Source organism: Ambystoma mexicanum, chromosome 11 (assembly GCF_040938575.1).
Source record: "Ambystoma mexicanum isolate Mex_15411 chromosome 11, UKY_AmexF1_1, whole genome shotgun sequence".
NCBI lineage: Eukaryota > Metazoa > Chordata > Amphibia > Caudata > Ambystomatidae > Ambystoma > Ambystoma mexicanum.
In genome coordinates, this window is record NC_090934.1 from 427,227,080 (window position 1) to 427,250,402 (window position 23,323).

Sequence of the window (23,323 nt, forward strand, 5' to 3'; positions counted from 1 at the left end):
ACATGTGGACGTGAGCCTCGATCGTAAGAGGTCCTTCAGACGCAGACATTAGGGCAACGCTAGCCCTGACTTCTGTAAGTCGACCAACTTCCTGCATCCATGTTGCATCCATTGCGATTTCTTCTTGCAAATGGGAAAACTACCTGAAATAGCACCATGTCTATGATCGAGTCAGCGGGTAAGTGATATGCCGTCAGGCCGTTTGTAGGAGTAGCTCCCGCAACCAGTTTCATACAAGTTAGTAGTGTTATCCAGAACGGGCAAAGGCTAAAAGTCCGGGATGAAGACCCCGTGTCCCAGAGAGCATCACGACACATGTACGCTCAAAGTGAGTTTGAAGTTCTTTTGCTACCAGGACTAGCCAAGCACGCCACGTACAGTGAGGGGCAGGGCTGGGTGAGTAAGTTGGAATCAATGTATGAAGAATAAATGTTTTTACTCACCGCCCTTGCTTCAGGAGCCCCTTCCAGAAAGTCAAAGGGAGTCCTACTCAAGGGGGACTGTGGTTGAAGACAGGTTTTTGGGTTGCTCACGGACCAGTGTTTCGCACTCCTGAGGAGCCTGGTCTCATCCATCGGGCACCAGACACTCAACCTCACTCCGCCACGCTCCGCTCCTCGGTGTGGTTTTGAGGCGAGTACAGGCAGGAGGGGGTGTGTCCAACAATGAAGCAAGTAAACGGACTGTGAGTCGGCGGTCCGTGAAGTCCGTGAGCACGTAGTGGTTCCAATGCGAACATCGCGTAGTAATTCAAATGGTACGACGTTGTTTCATCGCGGGATGTTTTTTCGCTGGGTTTTTACCGCAAATTTTTAGGAGGGGGTTTAGTAAATTATCTAAATGGGATGTGGGTGTTTGGGAATAAATACAAATTAAAGAAAATGGGGGGGGTTGGGAGGTAACCCCCCCCCCCCAAAAATCTGTTTTTTTTTCATTAAAAAAATTGCGGTAAAAAACCCAGCGAAAAAACATCCTGTGATGAAATGACATGGAACCAATTCAAATGCAGGCAGTAAGTTGATTAACTGGATACACAGCAGTCCAACAGTGTGGTGAGAGTCCTCAACACACCAGACACTCAATATCACTCCCAAACAGATTCAATAATAACACCAGGGGCTAACGTCCAGATCTACATTACAAACCTGCCTTGAGAAGGAACTTTTGGGTTCGAACACGTGTCGGCTGACCACCCTTTAGACTATATGTCGACTTTATGAATATTAAAGTAAACACTTTGACACACTGCATTCAGCGTGTAAATCTTTCTAGTCACAAGATCCAATGAAACTCTTGCTGCAAGGTAGCCAGGATCTCCTAATATTTTCCTTACAAGAGGTGTTGGGTTCACCTCTTCCCACCTGTGACCTTGCACAGAACCATCCAAACCAGCAGACCAAATATCAAGCTCAGCACAGTAGTGTTCAATCCTAGAGCCCACATTTCTCTGATTTGCCACTAATAACACACATTGTACTCTGGCAATTCTAATATGGCAAATCTATACAAGGTCTATGTTCCACCAGACTTAACTATTGACTCCTTTAAAACGCATGAACTGCTCAGTTATAACGGCATACAAATCATACAGTAATGGATAGAAAGGCAAGTTAAGTTAAACAATGGCAGAATGTTTTCCACCTCTACCAAGGCACAATTGAGTGCAGATCCCCCACCTGGGCAACCTGCAAACGTGTATTAACAATCCCAGTCCATTTAATGAAAATAGTCTTGTTTCCTGGTCAAAATGTTAAACTACCCCAATGTACCGGAGTTAGAAGAGCTTCTTTGATAGTTCGTCGACGGATCACTTGTGAGTGCACTCCCTTTAAAGCAGGAGCCGCAGGGCATCAAGAGTCCTCGAAGAAAATGTGAACATGGTCGTCGAGACAGCAGCTTCGACTTTTGCGGTGCTCTTTGACGATCGATCGTAAACGTCCTGCGAAGACGAGGCGTGCGATTCACCTTGATGTAAAGAGTTTACAGCAAAGAAGACTTTGTGACATACGTAGGCCCAGCAGCGGGCGTCAGCTGTCGGCGTCGACAGTCGGGACTCGACCAGGGCTGGGTTTCGAATCTTCACTTGTCGTCTTTGTAGACTTCGGGTGGTGGGAAACCCACTGGTGGATTCTCCTCGGTCGTTGCCGACCTTCACTTTTTCCGGCGGGACAAATCGGTCGACGGTGATGGCAAGGGAGCCCTTTGTTCAAAAGGTGGAGCATTGCAGCTCCAGTCATCGAGCAACACAGCGTCAAGATGTCACTCCTTCTGGGCAACACAAATTGACTGGCTTCCAGCGGTTACGGAAATCCTCCGAACCCCAGTCGACGACAATGGACTTCGACGGCCTCGATGTTCTGGTACTTAAGATTTCTTGGCGGACCCTCTCTTCGATTGATAGCCTTTCGGGGCTGGCTTCCAGGGTGCCTCGATGATCAGCTTCTGCACGATGTTCCCTCATAGCTAAGGGAGAGGTCTCTTAGTCGGGTCCTCTCTTGGATCAGTCATTGACAGACTCAACAGCTTTTAGATTTTGTCGACGGAAAGCAGCAGCAAACCTTCTCCTTCCAGCTGGGCTTCAAGAATATGCAGCTTCAAGTTTAAAGTTTTTAAAGAAGAGAGAGGTTCCCAGATATACACATATATCCCTCATTCATACTGCTCAGCCATGCTCAGTCAACCAATCAGACAGAAGGTCATTCATGCAGGCAGGCAGCCAATCGAGCTCACAGTGCATTCAGGCCATTCACTTCCACCCAGACACCCATAACAAGGAATGTGTATTGGGGCAAGCACCCAGCCTTTCAGCACACCACACTGCATTCATGTCAGTTTCGGGTGGGGCTGTCTCATTCATTGTGTCACACACACACAGAAGCCAGACACCCATAATATGGAATGCATATTGGTCACACACTCCATTCACCCAGGTGCCACCCTAAGGGTGTACCCACAACATAGAATCACTGAGAAGGCTCCAGCCAGTTTGGCCTGGACTTCCCCACAATACCATATATGGCTCTTCCACCCAACAGCCAGTCAGGGGAAGGGACAGGGTCAGGGCTTCCCAGGACTTTTGAAAAACAAGGTAACGGGTAATAGAAACCAAGAGGCCACAGGGGCCATCTTGCCTTCTATCAGGAATCCACTGATTCCTATGGCATGGCCTGGGTATCCCAAAATGGAGGATATCCAGAGCACCTGTCAAATTCAGCATGGAGCTGCCACCAGCCCATTCCCTGCTCTGCGGGTCACACACAGGTGCCCAAAAACATACACTAGGGGTAAAGGGTTGTTCCCCTACCCATGTGTCCCATAAGGGTATCCCAAGGGTCTCTGGTCACCACAACCAAAAAGAGGAAGAGCTGGACTTTCAGGAGTCCCAAATGGACTCCTGTGCAGAAAACAACACAGAACACACATAAGGGAGTACAGGACAAGGAAATGGAAGCCCTGTCCCTCCAGTGTATTTCCAGAATCACAACTCGCAAGTTGTAGTTGCAGGTTCTTGCTCCTGCCTGACCCACCTGTCCCCACTCCCCACTCCAGTTTGTAGTTTGTCTCACAATGCCATCCAGTCTCAGTTAAAGCGCCTTTTCACATGATACTGCCTAGGCCATAGTTGTGCAGTCTTTCCCTTCCTGCCGCCCTGCACCCCCTAAATTATAGTTTCAGGATTGCTCTCCCCTCCACCTGAATTGACTTCAGTGTCTCATGGTCTCCGAATGCCACCTTATGCCAGATTTCTAGGCTTCCTTCATGTGCCCCCCCCTACATTCCACGTCATACTCGGAGAGTATTTCCAGATTTCCTCCCTCCTCTTACCCCTTCCCAGACCTTATTTGGAGTGTTTGACCCATTCGCCATACTTGCAGGTTCACCTTGTTGCCATCTGCAATAATTTCCATGAGTGACCTGTCTTTACAACATCGATGTGGGAATAGTGTTTTGTATTATTTTTTCAGGGAGCGAGAAATAAGGTTTTGGCCAAAGGGAGGGGGGTATGCCATCTGTTTTCTGTAAAAAAAAAAAAAAAAAGAAAATAAGACATGGAACAGTTTCCATGTCCCTCATTGAACACATTTGCTAACTCGTATTGGCAACTGGATCTTACAAGTTTTATTTGTCATGGGAAAAGTAAAACTTGCATTTGATTGCATTGCTCATTGACCCTGGGGAGTAGAGCGTGGGTTTCACCAAAGGTTTCTTTGGTATATACACTTATGGCATATATTGGGACGTGGTGGTCTCTCATTGGTAAATGGTGCATGTTTTGCCTGCCATTTACTTTTGCATTTGTGGCCTGGTGCTTCCATTTGGCCATAGTGCTGTTTTGTTTTTGTTGATTAAAGTGCTCTTTTGCACAGATGGAGGGGCTGCATGGGTTTCAATGATATGCTTTTTTTCCAGGATGGGCTGGTGTGTGATTTTTGACATTGGTGTTCTTTCTGTTGCAGCCTGCTCATCTCGTGCCAGGCTCTGGGGTCGTCCGCAGCGTCATGAGTGTGAGAAGAGCCGGAAGCGGGTGGAGGAGCGTGAACGGACCCCTACCCCGCTTGGGCTGCAGGAGACCATTGCTGAGTCCATCTACATTGCCCGGCCCCTCCTGCACTGTATCCTGAATGGGCTGATGCCCTGATGAGCTTCTCATAGGGGAGGGAAGACAATTTTGAGATGGGGACAGAGCTCATAATCGTCACCCACACCCCACCCCATCCAATCCACTGCGATGCATCACATATTTTTTTCTAAACTTTCTCCATGCTCCACATTAGTCATCAGGCTTATTGATCAGTCCTATCTCTCGTCGGAAGTTACTTTTCAAAAGTGATACTTGCCAGGTTAATATCTTTCAGGTTCTTTATTCCCTCAGAGTATGGTGGAATTCTTTGGCACACTCCATACGCTGAATTCATGAATGCACCTCCTCTCGCAGTGTGTGTGTAACCCGCAAGTCACAGGGGTGAATCCTTGCAGGACTGACTCACTCAGTCTTTCATCCATCTGATGCTGGCACAATGTGTGGCCTTGAGTTGGTTACACCTTTTAATATGATCTTAGGTTGTTTTGCCTGATTAATTTCTCTCAGGTTACTGAGCTGTTACGTAAAGATCATAGAGGTGACTTAGCCTGTAGTTGGCTCATGGTTTCCCTTCGCCCTGCTGTGCACTGTCTTTGCAGGCCTCCTTCGCCAATGTCATAACTCCTCCTCTTTCCAGCATACAGTCCTTTCTTAAGCCCTCATTTTCAGGCCACTCTTAACTTCATCAACAGTAGTTTTAGTGTTGTACCTGCCACCACCCCTTCCCTCCATTTTAGTTATCTGTTCCTGTCTCCCTCTTCCTTCCAGCTGCAGGCCCTGCTTACTTCACTGTTGCATTGTCTACTCCTATCTATGACTCCCATTGATGCATATTATGTTCAATGACTGCCACTGGATTCTCCTATCTCCCCCACTCTCGCCTTATTTCTCCTCGAGCTCCAGCATCTGTCCATATCATCCTACCCATGTCACCAGCCACAGTGTCTGCCTATCCTTTTCTCTCCTCATCTGTTAAACGCCTTCACTCCCAGATGCCCAGTGCTTGGATTGGCAGCATGGGGGCAGAAGTCATGGAAGCCGTGGCTGCTCTCTGGAGTCTTGGACGTGACAAGGTAAGTTGGAGAATGGGGTCGTTTCATTCCTAATGTGGGGAAGATGATCTTTCATTAAAACCGCAGTCTATAAATATGTTCTACAATGCATAGACTGTTTATTTTGTAGCACCTTACCTCTGGTAGGGAGCCTGTCCAGTGCCCACTCGTGGCACAGGCATGGCGGTATCAACTAAGTTGCAGGCTTTCTTTATCTGAGTTTATGTTTAAATGGTGCTCTGCAACCTTTGTCATCTACACTGTTCTTTACCACACATATGTAGCGTTATGCACTATTACAAGACCAAGTAACCTAATGTGTGGGATGCAGCCACTCTGGCATGCGTCATAGATCTGCAAAAGCGTTTGCTTAGGCTTCCAGACCCTTAAAAGTTTTGTGAAGTGGTATGTTCTTGTCCCCAATGGCTGTCTTGCCACAGGCCTTTGAACCCTGAATCTGTTTCCTCTTGAATACTAATGAGAAAGACAAACCGGTCTCCACAAACTTGTCGAACACTCCTGTCCCTTGCACATCTAATTCTATTGTAATCCAATCAACATTTCATACCTTCTAGGTGATCAATTATAGTTCTGTTATTTTGTAGCTTATAGAAATAATTTTACTTCAATAGTTTTTTTGTACATATATAGCAACAATCGATTGTTTTATGAAATAAAGATTATTTTTTCAAACATAATATATTGTACACAGTTACTTTTCCAACAAGTTTTAAAAAAGATCAACAATCCATAGATCATGTGGCATGCTCTACACTTTTTTTTTTCCCGGGAATTCCTTTCCTTTCCTTGGGAGCTATTCTTCATGTTTTCTGTGCCTCAATGGCTCTCTGATCATTAAATCTAAGAAAATAAAGAGTATACCTTTCAGTGAGATAATCTATGCATAATCATTCTAATTACATAAATCTCCAATAGATATTCTTTTTTTTTTCTTTATTATTGTTTATGGTTACAACATATAAACCTTTACAAAATAAAAATTTCAAAATGGGGTTAAAGAATTTTTTCACATTCATTACAGATCAAATTAAAATAGTTTGTTAGATCATTAAAACAATTTCAGTCAAGCATAACATTTTGAGAATGTATATAAGATATTATGCTACAGGTGCTTCTATAAGTCGAGTTTGCACTGATGGTAGCCCCTCTTCAATCTCCTTTATAAATGCTATCAGAGCAAATAATAGAGCTTTCCCCTGCCCCATCATCATTCTATCCCATAGTTTCTCCATACCATCTTCAAAGTTAATATTTACAAATTGTAACCAATGTTTTGCTCGAGCATTTTTTTAAAAAGGACACGATAAAACTAAGTGTTTTAGTGTCTCTACAGGTTCTTTACAATTCGGAAATCTACATTTTCCACTCAACATTGCGGATTTCTTCTGTCCCCAATTTTTGGTTCTCTCCAAAGTGTGGATCTGATTCAATTTGAATCTCATATAAATCATACGTGCGTAATTACAGGGAAAAATTGAGATACAAGCAGTACCCATCCCGTTTCCGGCGATATTTTGCATACTTTTTATAAGTCTTAAACCTTGACAGGTCTTCTATGGTGGCAATCCAGTCTCTCTCGAAGAGTTTTCTTTTTACATAACTTGGGTGACTGTAAGTCCATTAGATCTACTCCTAATTCAATAAGAGTTTAATTCTTTCTTTCACCATAAGCAATGAGAGAGCTGGAACTACAACCTTTGATCATAAGGCCAAGGTCCTGGTATAAAGAATTATTTGGAGGATTCGTAATCTTGCTATAATTCACGAAGCATCGCCATTCCCATCTACAAGAAAGGGAGATCAGTCCACATTTGTGCTGAATAATAGAGTTGGGAATGGCAGCTGATGGGTGTAGTGCTGCTTTTATTATTTTCCCCTGAATTACGTTAAGTTGATTCGCAACATTATACAAGCATATGTCCAGAGAATACAGAAGCACAGGTTCCACCTTTTTAATGTAAGAAAGTCCAATAGGGGAATTAATGAAAATCTACAATACTTTACGAATATAATTTTCATCTGATTCAGAAGTGGTGTAGCCTTCGCATGCAGATTGTCGAGCAAAGCTTTGATAGAGCAATCATTACTCAGCCTATATCCAAGATATAGAAATTCAACTGGCTGATATCCATTTTCCATACATCTTACATTTTTTACCATCATTGAAAATCATAATATTCATTTTGGATGGATTTGGTTTTAGATTATTATGACAAGCATACTCCGAGAACACTTGCAATTTTCTTTGCAAACCAGCTGCAGTCAGGTCAAACACACTATCATCTGCGAACGCTATCCAGTTCAACCTCATTGAACACAGACATGCTGGATAAACTTCACAAGCTTGCCATATTTTGTCTGGGTCACAAAGATACAAATTGAATAAAGTTGCAGCATAATTGCAGCCCTGCTTAAGTCCCATAAATGATTTCACTGGTTCAGTGATGGCCCCATCCTTTGTGATTCGAATCTGATAAGTCGTGTTATGATGGAATTTAGAGATCCAATTAATTAGATAGACTGGTATGCCGATTTTGTACATCTTTGCCCACAACAAATCACAGACCACCATGTCAAAAGCCGCCTTCATATCAATTGATGCCATATAAAGCGTAGTTAGTTCTTTTGCTTTCGTACCTGCTAGTAGGTGGGTCATGATTGTTGCGTTCAAAGTGGTGCTCATGTTGCTCATGTCTTTTCTAAAGCCTATTTGGAACTTGGAGTAAGCCTTGAAAGAATCAAGTTGGAGTTCTAGTTCGAAAAGAACCAGAATAGAGAACATTTGTGCTGCTGCATCAGTTAACGAAATAGGCCGGTAGTTGTTTGAACATGATGGATCGCCTTTTAAAAAAAATAGGAAAAAGAATTGCAGACACTCAGGATACCAGTATCTTTTTTTTTTTTTTTTCAGCACTCACCCGGTTCGAGAGCTCACACTAGCAGTCTTGCAAGAATGAAGTAAGAGCGCTGATGTTTTTAGATTTACTCTTCTGAGTAGTCAGCAGCGCTTTCGGGTCCAATTGGGAAATAGCACTACATTCCCAGGATAAGAGGTCAGAATGTACAGACTGTACAACTTCAGAGTCAATAATTCTGCACAAATGTCGAGCGGAAAACGACAAATGGTAGTCTGAGAAATTAGGCAAGTTCGTTCCACCCAATTTCAACGGAAGCTGAAGTTTCCAAATTGCGAGTCTCTGAGGCTTCCCATTCCAAACAAAGGTCTGCATAATCCTATTGATCTCTTTAAAAATGTATCTTTCCTGTGATCAATATCTTATCGAATTTAATTTTTAGAATGTTAGCCCAAACTTTTACATCCGCCTTATAAACACCTGGTGGAATTTGGTTGGGGCCAGCTGCTCTAGAGTTGGGATAGTTTGTTGATGGCCCATTCTATATCTCCTAATGTCCAATTGAAAGATGTCCCGGAATCACTTAATGGGATATCAAATTTAAATGGGCAAATCTTTCAGTAATCTTGCATTTCGAGCCAAAAAAGGTCCTCCATGTGTCAGCTGAAATATTTGTGTTAGAGTTAAAGCCGATGTTGCCTTTGTTGGACTTTATTGTAGACCATACATATCTACTGTTGTGTTTGCATAATTCTCTAATCATGTCACAATTTTGATGATTATAGTTTAGTATATGCAATTCTTTAATCCTATTCTCATAGGTTTGTATAATTCTTTATTTTAAATAGCCAAATTGCGAGCTGTTGATGTTTTCATTCTTTAATTTTCTCAACTTACTATTTTTTTCCCTCTTTATATGTTTAATCTCTAGATTGAATGGATGTTGTGTATTCCTGGGATGAGTTTTTTGATTTTTCATTAGATGTAATAGCGCATTTTGGGTGGCCTCAACCGCATATCTGTCCCAAATTCACGGATCTTTCCATTCAATACTCTTTAGATCCTCCCTACCGTGCAGTTCGTATGCCACTCTTTCCATAAGTTTCCTACATAAGGACGGATTCCATTTTAGAGAAGTTTGTATACGCTTAGTTTCCTGTATACCTAATTGGTTGTTGACCTCAAGTGCTCTATACTCAACCACTATTACTAACTGGATAGGGGCGTGATCACGTCCCATATATTCATTAATGGTTGCACTTTCGATCTTAGTAACTAATGAATCAGAAATGCTAAAGTAATCTATCGTTGAGCAAGAGGAGCCTCTTTGCCAGGTGTATTCATTAGGTGAGATGCGATATTGAACGAATGACATCTCCCAATCTGAAAAGTAATCTCTCCATTTCTTTCCCCTTTGGCACATCATAAATGTTCTTGTTGTATGCTTTCTAGTTGCCCCTTCAGAAAGTTTATTACATATTGAGTTGAAGTCGCCCCCCACAATTACCTCTAGCTTAAGTTTGAAGCAAATGCATATTCAAAGCAACCATCAATTTCATCAAATAACTCATCAATGGTGTATTTTAACGGATTACAATACAAACAAATCAAAAGAATCCAATCGCACTCAACAGTCTTTAAATTAATCATAACGGCTAAGAGTAGATCATTTCAGAATGGCAGTCAATGGAGTTTTTTAGGCTAATAGCTAACCCACCAAAGGGACAACCCTCGGCACCTTTACGAGCACAAGAACAATAAGTGCAATAATAAGATAATACTAGTTCATCTAACTTCATTGCCTCCTGGAAAAAGATATCTGGAGCATTCTCTGAGGACAAAAACGAAAACCATGTGACAATATTCAAAAACCCACATGAGTTCCATGAGATTATCCTTAAATACTGATTCGCCTTACTCTCCGCTACTTTTAATGTTGGATTTACGGAGAAGATAGTTTTTAGTAATGGTTCTATCCAAGCTAAGTTGGAATTTTTGCGAGCGATATCTAACAATTGCGAGATGCATACGTTTTCACTTTGAGAATTAGCAGAATCTCCACCTAGATTTTCAAGTGGCAGAGTTGGAGTGTACTCGAGGAATTCTTTTGCTATTTTAACATCATTAAAAGTATGTAGGACAAACCCCAAGTCAGCTAACTCCTGACGAAACGACCAAATCATTTTCAAAACATATTCTGACGTTAGATGACACGTCATCCTATAGTTGTTATGGGATCCCAATGCAATTTTTTCAAAATCATTAGAGGTTAGAATTCTTAAAGATGGAATCCTATAGATCAAGTCTAACAGATACCTCATGTTTATTCTCCCCCGCCCTAGAATGTCTTTTCTACCTTCCAGTCCCATTATATTAAATCCACTCTTTGACACACCCATTGATTGACTCTCTTGCTCTACATGAATTTCAATCAGTCCGCTAGGATTATATATAAATGGGGCTGGTTGGCTATTAACAAATGGAAGAGGATTTACCAGGTTTTCAGGGTCAAGCTTTATATCAAGGATTTGGTTGTCCATGCCAAAAGTTTTCTCAGTAGCCGAAGGGGCAGCATGTGTGGCGGCAGTTTCAGCAATTTTAAGTAGTTGCATTACCCTTTCCAATGTCACTGCACCGTTGAATAATGTTTTACCAATTTCGCCACTTGCATCGCTCACCACTTGCTGCACGAGGAGCTTACTTTCCTCACAGCGAGGCAATAGCTTGCATTTCATAGCCCCTGTCTTAGTTATGGGTGAGTCAGCTTTTGTCTTTCATGTAGTCTACAGCTTTCTCCAAGTTCTTACATTTTTCAGAGTACAACTGTTTTTGGAGATTGACAACAATAAGAGGAATACAAATTGAGTCCGTTTGGTTGGAGTTGTCAGCGACAGCTTTAATCATGGTGGTACATTTCCTCCCATCACTGGGGAAATAGCTAGACAGTAATTTCTGCGATTTTGAGTGACCTTCGTCACCGTTTGCTAGGAGGATCTTTTTCTTTACAATGGTCAAGTTCTGACCCACAAGGTTATGGGCTACTACAGGATTAATAGGTGGGGTGAAATGTTCTACGGTCGTCTTTACTACTAGCTGAGCCTTATGGGCATCTTGATTGTCACCTTTGGAAAGTTGGTCCACGTCAATGCCCTCTTCATCACCATTAGTCTGATGGAGTGGGCTTGATGAATTCTCTTGTCAGTATGGTCGCTGACTTGTTTTTTCTATTTTTTGATTTACATTAGCAGATCGTCTCTTTTTTTTAGCTCCTTTAATTGCTCGCTGTTGAGTTTTACGATGGCGCCTTGATAAATAAACTTGGAACACCAGCAGGGATTCAGCCTGAGGGACTACTTTAGCTTGTTGCTCAATAATATCGGTTAATGCTGATGGACTATCAAGTAGCTCTTCACTTTTTATTTCATTATTGTAGCATTACGTATATCAGTGTTTGCATAATTTTTTTAATCATCTAAGAGTTTGTTACACCAATTGCATTTAGAACATTGTCAAGCACCTCCGTCAATTCAGATTTCTGATTAGCCAATTCCTGTTCGTGGGTTTCAGATAAGGTAGAAATCCAGAGTCCCCTGCTCATGGGTGATCGTTATGTTTGGCTGAGCACCCTTACAGCATTTCTTTGTAGTCCAGTCTCTCGCCATAACATACCCATCCAAGCGATCTAGTTTAAACATAATTGCCTGAATGTTGAATTTAATGTCACGTAATTCGAAGTGGGTTAAGTCATGCCCCTTATCCAATAAATCCAGAATTCGAACAATTAATGTGTTTTGATCCTTGGAAACGGGAGAGGAATCGGGAGTAAGATCAATATCAATTACTTGAAATGGATTATAATGAGCAGTCATTTTAGAAAATCCAGAGGACATCTTAGCATTCCCCTTAATATCAGCCTTGTTGGAAAAGGGATCTTTTAAAGCGTCTATCAAGTGGGAGGGAGAATTAGGAGGGTTCAAGTCACTCTTTCCTTCCTTAAAATAGGAATTCTGTTCATTTTTAGAGATGAGAGGGGTTAACAACCCAATTGATTAGCGAACTTGCTTCTCTAATTCCTCCATCTCATTTACTCCAAATTCACTTGATAGATTGCAAACCCAACATTCACTGTGACGTAGTAGTCCACAGCAAAAGACCAGCCCACTAGCCCAGCCCACACTGTTGGACCAGCCCCAATGCATGGGAAGTAATCATGTAACAGTCGCGATATATTTACTATGGGAAGCTGAGTCCAAAATAGCATCCGCTTTTCGCTGACTCCAGTAAAGTTCACTTCTTGCCCATACAGCCTCAATTTAAACGCAGGCAGCAGGCAGCAGTAACAGGTGGCAATAGCACGGTGTGGCAGAGGAGAATCGGACAGAGGTTCACCTCAACACAGCACTTCGAGCACTTCAGATGCTCCAATAGATATCGTGATTTGTTTCTTAATATTCACCTGGTGTCAGCCTGACTATCGCAGCCCAAGCTGTGTACTATTATCGTAGACATTGAAGTTTTAAATCTTCTTCCTTAAGTCCACTTCTGCCTAATAATATAATGCATGAGCTGTTTGTATCTGTAATAGTCTCCTTTTACTCCCTATGTCGCTTGTGAACATGTGCCTGCCTCTATGGATATTCATACAATAGGTAGATGGATCTAGTAGATGGCAATTGAAAAATAGCTGTCTTTTAGATCTATTTAAGAGATATATCAGCTTTCAAAATTGTCAACTTTTAATAAAATGTATCTGTTAACATCTTACCCAAGTGGGTGATGTCAAGCTTCCCCTCTGTTATGCTGCAGAGTGGTCGATCTCCCCCGAAATATATCCAACCCTGATTGAATTTCAAAAAGTGTACCTGTGGGTAAAAGCACACAAATATATAATGCTTAGCATGGTCACTGTATATTGGGTGGCGTGATGGTATGACACAGGGTTTTAGTGTAGTTTATAGTCTCTTCCTTACCTGATTCGTGCAGCATAATGCGTTAGCTTGCATCGTAGACAGTTTATCTGATCTGTTTCAAAATGGCAACTGTTTATATCGTGATGTCATCACATACTAATGTGACGACGTCACGCATACACGTGAATCCGGCAAAAAGTGAGTATCCTTTGGATCAATACAGTATGTGAAAAATCTAGTGTAATGTAGGTTATATCCAATCCGTTGCCGTGCAGGGTCAGGAACCAACTGGATTTCCTGCAGATTCATGAATATGCTGTTTACCAGTGTAATGTCTGTATCTTGTTTAATGGGACTTAGTTGGAGTATTCCAACCCATGTGTGCAAATTGACCTTCCAACTCAAGAACATCCGGTAGTCAGTAAAGGCCATTGATAGCATAAGTATATACTTCAAGAGGTCGTATATTTAAAAAATGGGCATCTCTCTAACAACTAAGACTGCTTCAGGTGTGATACCAATAAACAAGATCACGCTTCCATCCTAAAACAATTTTAACTTGTATGTTCCCATAGCATTCTACTTCCTGTGGAAACAGTATTGAGTGGTAATATAGGACAATGCATGTCAACATCCTGAGTTTAGCCTATTTAGGCACCTGGAAGTACAAGAGTAGAGGATTATGGTCTATGATCCCCATTACAAGAAGACTCCTAAGTAGAAGTTGTCATTCATTCCATCAGGTGTCAGGCTGTCCAGTTTCTCAATCCAAAATAATTCCCTCTGATCTAGTTTCTGGCCCAGGGGTCCTCCCCTCTGTACTTCCAGTATGATCGACTTCAGTTGTATCTGGGCACGTTACAAGAATATGCGGTTTCTTAGTTACAATACATATGGATTAAATATATAGTACAGTATAGTACACATGTATACAAAATGTACAGGATATGGTACAATGCCGTATGGGACAGCTGTATACCAGATAGCGGTATAGTACAATAAAGTGTGTGGCAAAAGCAGGTGAGGGAAGTTACGGAGAAGGTACTGGGACAGTATCTGGTTGAGGACGCTAACAGGGTGGGAGGTCTTTGGATGGGAGATAGATTTTAAGGTTGTTCCTAAATTTATGGAAGGAGTGGTTAGATCTTGGGGAGGTGGGCAGGGAGTTGGGTGGCCATGACAGGAAAGCTGCTTCCACCAGCTTTCTTCAATCTATACCTAGGTACTCTAAGGCAGCCTGAGTTTGAGGATCTGGTATTTCGTGTGGGAATATTCATGTTGAATTTTTCGGTAAGGAACTGCAGGGTTGCGTTGTTGAGGCATTTGTACGTAGGGGAAGCTGTTTTGAGATGGATTCTGTCCTTGATAGATAGCCAATGGTTGTCTCGTCTGATCATATATATGTTGTCTTCTAGAGATGTTTAATGCTGTTCTCAGTGCGTTGTTTTGCAGGATCTGGAGTTTGTTGATGATATATTTGTTGGCTCCTATATACAGTGCGTTGCAGTAGTCGATTTTAGAGAGAATTGGGGCTCTGGCCAGCTTAATGCAACTATCTGCAGAGAGAAATGGTTTGAAGGCGTGGATCAGCTTGCAGGTGTAGGCTGTTGCCAAAGCCGTGGCACTAACTTGTTTACATAGACTCAGGGAGGTGTCTAGGTAGAAACCCAGGGTCTTTACCTCTTTAGCGACCTTAATGTTATTTCCGTCAATGTTGAACGATAGGTTGTGGTTGCCCAATTTATTCAGACACAGGTCATGCGTGGCCATCCAAGCCTGAATGATGAGGTAAATGTTGTTAACCAAAGCTAGATCCTTCTCGTAATCGCCCGTCAAAGGTATGAGTATCTGGGTGTCATCTGCATAGTTGGTGTAGGTGATACCCAGATAGTCTAGGTTTTCAAACAGTGGTTTGGTAAATACATTATACATGGTGGGCGAAACACAAGATCCTTGCGGGACTCCACAAGTTATGGGGATGGGATCAGCTGCTGCCTCAGATGAGAAAACTCATCGATCTGTTGCTTAAGAAAGATTGGATCCAAGCTGTTGCTTCTACTGAGAAATGGGCCGCTGAGGAAAGGTGTTTACAGAACACCTTGTGATTGACTAAGTCAAAAGCAGCTGACAAATCCAGTAGCAGCAAGAGGGCAGGTTTTCCTTTCTCTTTTTAAGTCATCAATCTGGATCTTCAGGTCAATCAAGGCTGTTTCAGTGCCATGTTGTGGACTAAAGCCAGATTGTCAGAGTCCTAGTAGATTGTTTGATTCAAAGTAAGATTGAATCTGGATATAAGCTGCTTTATCGATGATTTTTAACAAAAAGAGGACTGTTATTTGTCTTAAGTTGGTATGGATACTTGGGTCAAGAGAGGGTTTCTTTAGAAGCGAGAGTACCCAGGAGTTTTTTAGGTTGTTGGGGACAGTGCATGAGCGGAAGGATGAATTGATCAGTGTGGTGACAAATGGGGCTAGTTTGCTGGCGGCTTCTTTAATAGTAGATGACGGGCAGGAATCACCTTGGCAGTTAGGTTTTAGTGAAGCTATGATATTTTCCACTTCTAGTGTGGAAACATGGGCAACTATGAATAGTTGGGGGAGGGGAGGTTTAGGTGGGGTTTTGAGGATTTTTTTTTGCGTTTCTTGAAATGGAAGGTTAGCCTTTTTGGTGGCAATTTTGTCTTGGAGTGAGGCAATCTTACTACAAATGCATCCTGGATCTTAGTTCACCAAGTTTTGTCTTTGATGCAATTATCTGTTGGAGGGATGGGGGACTCCAGTTCACTCAGTATGGTAAAGAGTTCTCTTGTTCTTGTACTGGCTTTTTCTATTCTGTCGTTGTAGGTGTCACGTTTAGCTGTGAGTATTTCTGTATTGTAGTTGCCTGTGATTTTGTGGCGTTTATTTTTGTTGGCTGGGGTAGAATCATTTTTCCAGGTAGTTTCCCATTTCCTTTTTTCAGTACGTATGACTTTGAGTTTGGGAGTATACCAGGTATTCAGGTGAGATAAAGATTTGCTTTTCCGCAGTTTGAGGCGCTATTTTGTCAAGAGCAGCAGTGATAGAATTATTGTAGAGATCCACAAGTTCTGCCAGATGTAAAGAGGCAGCTAAGGGATTGAGTAGAGGTTGAAAGGAGGATATGAGGTTGTCCACTGTGAGAATTCCTTTGTTACGGGTCTGGATTGGCGGGGCAATAAGGTTTTGTTTAATCTGAGGTGTACAGTCTAGGATGGTGAAGGTAAGTAGTGAGTGGTCAGTCCATGGATATGGTTAAATAGGGCTAATGATAGTTACACAATTAAGGTCGGCGACCCGATCTAGGGTTCTTCCTTTTTCATGCATAGGGTGAAAAACTCTGTGTGAGGCCTAACTCGGTCAAGAGGTTGAGTCATGGCAGGTTGGTCGTTGGGGCCATTAAGGCCTAGATTGAAGTCACCTAGTATTAGAATTTGTGAGGAAGGTTTGGTATTGGTGGAAAGTAAAGTGATGAGGTCTTCTTCAAAGGAGCCTATGGGTCCAGGGGGTTTGTAGATCAGGTGGATTGTTATAGCACATGAGTTAGTGAGGGGCAGTTTAACTGACAACATATTCTGAGTCCTAAGTTTGATTTGGCGAGATCTTTTAGTTCTTATATTGCTCTTATGTTCATTCCAGTGTTCTTTAGCTTTCCTTGTTGTCTGCCCCTCGTAGAAGACCCCACGGGGACAGCTGATTCTATAATGATTAAGTGTGTATCACAGGTAGCAAAATCGTAATCTTTGCGCCAGACCAGTGCGCAGATGTCTTACATGGCTGCCTCTCATGATATTGCAGTTGTTACGGTTAAGGCACGGAAATGTGCCAGCCTTTTTCTTTTGTAATGTCAATTGTTTACAGACTCTTGGTCTTTCAGCCCTTAGCAGCTGATCTCTGAAATTGCGACCTCTTTTGTATGCAATGATCAGGGGTTTTGGAAAAAGTGTCTGTAATTGGGGATCTAGTTGTATCAGACTCCAATATTTCTTGATAAGCCTCGTAACTGATTACTTTGGCTAGAGTACCTTAAGGCGTACAAGAATGCTATCTGTTTTTTCATTGTTTTGGGAGTGAGAAGATCCTCTCGTCTCAATCGCCTAACTTAAGTCTGTGCTGTCACCACCTTTCTCTGCGTAGCCATCTTGATGTATTTTTCTGCCATTTTTATATTTTCTGTTACCAGAGTTTCATCCTCTGACGCAATACGTTTCAGTCTCAGAAATTGACTGCAAGGAAGGTTGTTTCCGAGATGTAGAGGTTGATGACTGAGATAATGTAAAGAATTATTAAGGAAACTCTCCTTTAATTCCAATTCAACATCTAGAAAGTGCAGTCTAGGTGTACCCACCTCCATGGTGAATTGGATGTGGTCATGTATTGAGTTAAGAAAATGTAGGAACTCATCTAATTCTGTTCTTTTTTCCCTTCCAAATGACAAATATATCATCTATGTACCTTTCCATGTTTGGTCGACCAATGTTCATGTGATAGTACGTGTTGGGACTCATGGTCATAGATCTTGACCCTTGCCGCCTTAGAAACACACTGTTTCTGAAACTGTAAAGGTAAGAGCCCCAACTCTGCTTCCAAGCACATTTTCCGCAACACACCCATCAGCCCAGTGGCAAGGTCTGAGGATGTCTCCTAACCTGTGCTTTTCTATGCTGAACTCTAAAGTAAGAGGTCAGGGGCGCCTTATGGGCTAGACCCTAGAGGGGGGCCAGGTCAGAGACATTAAAATTCTAAGACACCTGTAGGCTGGCTCCTAGTATGCCCCAGTACCTGTCCCTTCCTACTGGATGTCCCCAGGAGTGAGAGGGTGGAGACTGCATTAAATCCACTTCCTTCCTGCTGACCCCAGTAGAAAGCAGATGCTTTATCACAACTGGTTGTTCATCTTTGTAAGTGGTGTTCATGGTTCTCTTATTAACGTCTTGTTCCTTGATGTCTTCCTTTTCCTCTTCTTTCAACCCCCACTCTCCCTTCCCCTTCCCCTACATCTCCTTCCATAAATTTTCTTGCCTTTTTCCTTACACTCTACTCATTGTTCCCCACTTGACCTTTATGGGCCTTCCCGTACTCCTTTTCCACTTTCTTGCTTTTTAAAATTCTCTTTCTTTCTGACTCCTATTTACTCATCTTTCTTCCCACCCCCCTGAAATCCCTATTGTTATGTCCCATTTTCTTTCCCTTCTCTTATGATCTTTCGATATACCTTTTTACCAACCCCACTCTTCTTTTGCTCTCGTCTTCACTTGCTTCCCACTTCTTCTTTTGCCACTCTGTTTTGCATTTCGTTTCTCTCATTATCTCTTTGCAGCCTTAGTTTAGTCAGTGACCTTAAAGCTTTGAACCGGAGGGAGCGTTCGGAGCTGAGGAGGAGAAGCTTCTTGCTGCTGTACTACATGTTGAGGTCCCCCTTCTACGACCGATATGCTGAGTAAGAACCCAATAACGTTTGTGGTATTCTCTGGGGGGAGGGAAAAGATTGAGGTGTGATTAAACTGTGATTTACTTTTTGTTTAATTTATTTTTTCAACAGAGGGTATTGGTACTTCCTTTCCATAGGATCAGGCCCAGACTCTGACTTACAAGCGTACAAAGGATGAATTAATACTCTTCTTTTCTGTGAATCGGAGATTATAGCATAGCTGCGGTTTCTCAGTCTATGTAGCTATCTGTCATGCATTTGTCTTTAGATGTGATGGATCTGATTTGGGGATAGAAAGCGGTGGCTTTTCCTGGGTAAATGTGGCTTCTCATTGCCATTGAGATGGATGGACATGGCTTCTGTTGAAGGATCTGGAGGTGGATGGAGATACCATTTCCTTTGACATTCGTCCGATATCTGGATTTTTTGTTTGTTGCATTAATGATCTTTGGGGATGTTTCTGTCTCCTGTCTAGAGTTCTTTGGTTAGGAGATGATGCTGACTGCTCTGTCACCCTGTGGTGAATGAAAGGGTCTTCTCTGTGATGCTCTTCAGGTGGATGGAGGCGTTGCTCCTCTCCGGTGGTGTTGGGATTGGACGGAGATAGCTTCACTGTGATTGTTTTGAGATGAACGATGGTCCCTGTTGCGTCCAAGAGCAGTAAGAATGGAGGAGCCTCGCCTTCTCATCGGATCTGGATGTGATGGTCACACAGGATTCCTTCTCCAAGATATATTATTTTTCTTTTAGTGCAAAGACCAATCTTTGCTCATCACAGTCAAGAGAATCACTGTTTGATCCCTATGGGATTTTCTCACTAGTGATCTGCTTGTGATTTCGTTTTTTCATTTTGATAATATTTTTTTTGCTTTTATTTTGCCAGATCTCCAGTTCCTGGTTTGCTCACAACTTTTGTTAAATGCAGTGCACAGACCTCGCGACAGAATAAACCCTGCTGATGATCCAGGGTTTTAACCTTTCAGTCAAGGCAGAAGACCCTCCCTCTTTCTCACCTGTCTTTTTCTCGCGCCCCCTCGGTTTCTCTTGCGCCCCCTCTGTTTCTCTTGCGCCCCCTCTGTTTCTCTTGCGCCCCCTCTGTTTCTCTTGCGCCCCCTCTGTTTCTCTTGCGCCCCCTCTGTTTCTCTTGCGCGCCCCTCCTCTGTTTCTCTTGCGCGCCCCTCCTCTGTTTCTCTTGCGCGCCCCTCCTCTGTTTCTCTTGCGCGCCCCTCCTCTGTTTCTCTTGCGCGCCCCTCCTCTGTTTCTCTTGCGCGCCCCTCCTCTGTTTCTCTTGCGCGCCCCTCCTCTGTTTCTCTTGCGCGCCCCTCCTCTGTTTCTCTTGCGCGCCCCTCCTCTGTTTCTCTTGCGCGCCCCTCCTCTGTTTCTCTTGCGCGCCCCTCCTCTGTTTCTCTTGCGCGCCCCTCCTCTGTTTCTCTTGCGCGCCCCTCCTCTGTTTCTCTTGCGCGCCCCTCCTCTGTTTCTCTTGCGCGCCCCTCCTCTGTTTCTCTTGCGCGCCCCTCCTCTGTTTCTCTTGCGCGCCCCTCCTCTGTTTCTCTTGCGCGCCCCTCCTCTGTTTCTCTTGCGCGCCCCTCCTCTGTTTCTCTTGCGCGCCCCTCCTCTGTTTCTCTTGCGCGCCCCTCCTCTGTTTCTCTTGCGCGCCCCTCCTCTGTTTCTCTTGCGCGCCCCTCCTCTGTTTCTCTTGCGCGCCCCTCCTCTGTTTCTCTTGCGCGCCCCCTCTGTTTCTTTTGCGCGCCCCCTCTGTTTCTTTTGCGCGCCCCTCTGTTTCTTTTGCGCGCCCCCTCTGTTTCTCTTGCGCGCCCCCTCTGTTTCTCTTGCGCGCCCCCTCTGTTTCTCTTGCGCGCCCCCTCTGTTTCTCTTGCGCGCCCCCTCTGTTTCTCTTGCGCGCCCCCTCTGTTTCTCTTGCGCGCCCCCTCTGTTTCTCTTGCGCGCCCCCTCTGTTTCTCTTGCGTGCCCCCTCTGTTTCTCTCGCGCCCCCCTTTATTTTCTCTCGCGCCCCCCTTTATTTTCTCTTGCGCCCCCCTTTATTTTCTCTTGCGCCCCCTTCATTTTCTCTTGCGCCCCCTTCATTTTCTCTTGCGCCCCCTTCATTTTCTCTTGCGCCCCCTTCATTTTCTCTTGCGCCCCCTTCATTTTCTCTTGCGCCCCCTTCATTTTCTCTCGCGCCCCCCTTTATTTTCTCTCGCGCCCCCCTTTATTTTCTCTCGCGCCCCCCTTTATTTTCTCTCGCGCCCCCCTTTATTTTCTCTCGCGCCCCCCTTTATTTTCTCTCGCGCCCCCCTTTATTTTCTCTCGCGCCCCCCCTTTATTTTCTCTCGCGCCCCCCCTTTATTTTCTCTCGCGCCCCCCCTTTATTTTCTCTCGCGCCCCCCCTTTATTTTCTCTCGCGCCCCCCCTTTATTTTCTCTCGCGCCCCCCCTTTATTTTCTCTCGCGCCCCCCTTTATTTTCTCTCGCGCCCCCCCCTTTATTTTCTCTCGCGCCCCCCCTTTATTTTCTCTCGCGCCCCCCCTTTATTTTCTCTCGCGCCCCCCCTTTATTTTCTCTCGCGCCCCCCCTTTATTTTCTCTCGCGCCCCCCCTTTATTTTCTCTCGCGCCCCCCCTTTATTTTCTCTCGCGCCCCCCCTTTATTTTCTCTCGCGCCCCCCCTTTATTTTCTCTCGCGCCCCCCCTTTATTTTCTCTCGCGCCCCCCCTTTATTTTCTCTCGCGCCCCCCCTTTATTTTCTCTCGCGCCCCCCCTTTATTTTCTCTCGCGCCCCCCCTTTATTTTCTCTCGCGCCCCCCCTTTATTTTCTCTCGCGCCCCCCCTTTATTTTCTCTTGCGCCCCCCCCTTTATTTTCGCCCCCCTTCATTTTCTCTCGCGCCCCCCCCTTCATTTTCTCTCGCGCCCCCCCCTTCATTTTCTCTCGCGCCCCCCCTTCATTTTCTCTCGCGCCCCCCCCTTCATTTTCTCTCGCGCCCCCCCCTTCATTTTCTCTCGCGCCCCCCCCTTCATTTTCTCTCGCGCCCCCCCTTCATTTTCTCTCACCTCTCTCCCTTTGTTTATCTGGCCCCCTTCTCTTTTTCTCCCTCTGACCATTTGTTACAAGAATTTTGAGTGGGAAGAATATGGAGTTTGCTTAGAATTTTGAAGTTCTTGAGAGTTTGGGCTCAAATTTGTCCCCTGGAATGATCTCCAGAGAGGAGGATGGGGAGGTTTTGTTTGTTGTATTAAGTGGAGGATCATATGTGGTGGTTCCTTGCAGATCTGATTTTGTTTCTTGATTTCCCAATGGTGCATTCATCTCAGGGGCTGGGGAGAAATTCCCAGTTGCATTTGTCACTTTCAAGAATAACATTTTGTGGGCCGTATTAGTGATTGGGCAAATGTATGTGTGCACAAAGTTGCTGTATTGATCCAGCTGACCGCTTGCAGGATAAAATGTGACTTTTAATGGCCACTGAAGGCTATTCTAGATTTGGGACAAAAGGGCAGCTGGTAGGCCAACCACCTGGCCATGGTTCTCATTACATGTCCACACATGTGCTGCATGCGTGTATTCTGTGTGCTATGTCTGCAGATGTATCTGCATACTTATTGCTCTCCTCTTTTCCTAGGGCCAGAATACTTTTTCTGCTGAGACTGCTGGCAGACTATGTGCCTGGAATCGGATTTGTAGCACGTGAGTATAATCCCGCTCCGAAGAATGTGGGGGCGACATCTACAGCATACCATGCGGGTAGTCAGTGGGCTGGTGGCATTGACTAACGTGGAGCATAGGGAACAATCATTGGCAAAGACTGCAGAGGGGCATGGCGGTAACTGGAGGTTAAACAGGAGAGGGGCAGAGGCATAGATGGGGTAGGTCCTGCGCGGGCAAGGCCCACCCAAAATAGGTAAATTCCCACTCAGCAGCACTGTGTGGGCATTTACAGATGTTAATGTCACTGCGGTGAGTCCAACTACATCAGCTTCAGTCCCCACTTGTTTGACAATCCTGGCTACGCCTCTGGAGAGGGGAACAAGGTACACTTCATATAGAGGCATTAGGGTAGCACAGATTAGAGCTGTGATGGCCCAGCGCAAAGTACTGCTCTGGGATTGATGGTCCCCGTGAGACAGGCCACAGTGGTAGGGAGTGAGCAACACTAGCAGCACTCTGCTGCGTTTGAATACTGAAATACTTCCCTGCTTTTGCGGAGGATCCCGGAACACTTTAAGATATTTATTGTTTTAATACAGGAGTAATTTCCTCTCATTTGCACCACTAGTGAGATTGGGGTAGAAGTGGAAGAGGAGGTATCAGAACGATGTGCTCCTCTCCATAGGAGCAATTGTATATTCGTGTCCGTCCTGTGATTTCTGCCACTCGCTTCTTTGCACTTTTTTGCTGCCCCCCTTCCCTGACCAGAGTTTGTCTTAACTTTGTGTGGTTTTCTCCCTTCAGTGTCTTCTTT

The 23,323-nt window shown here is 44.1% G+C and overlaps 1 protein-coding gene across 1 annotated transcript in view; it reads left to right on the forward strand.

The window, feature by feature from the left end:
* The window catches only part of PEX16 (peroxisomal biogenesis factor 16), an 86,864-nt gene that overhangs the window by 58,625 nt on the left and 4,916 nt on the right, over window positions 1–23,323 (forward strand). Inside the window, exons 7-10 of the mRNA XM_069623251.1 lie at window positions 4,458–4,613; window positions 5,583–5,655; window positions 18,758–18,877; window positions 22,484–22,548. Of these exons, the coding sequence (XP_069479352.1) occupies window positions 4,458–4,613; window positions 5,583–5,655; window positions 18,758–18,877; window positions 22,484–22,548 (414 nt within the window). The remainder of the gene's footprint in view (window positions 1–4,457; window positions 4,614–5,582; window positions 5,656–18,757; window positions 18,878–22,483; window positions 22,549–23,323) is intronic.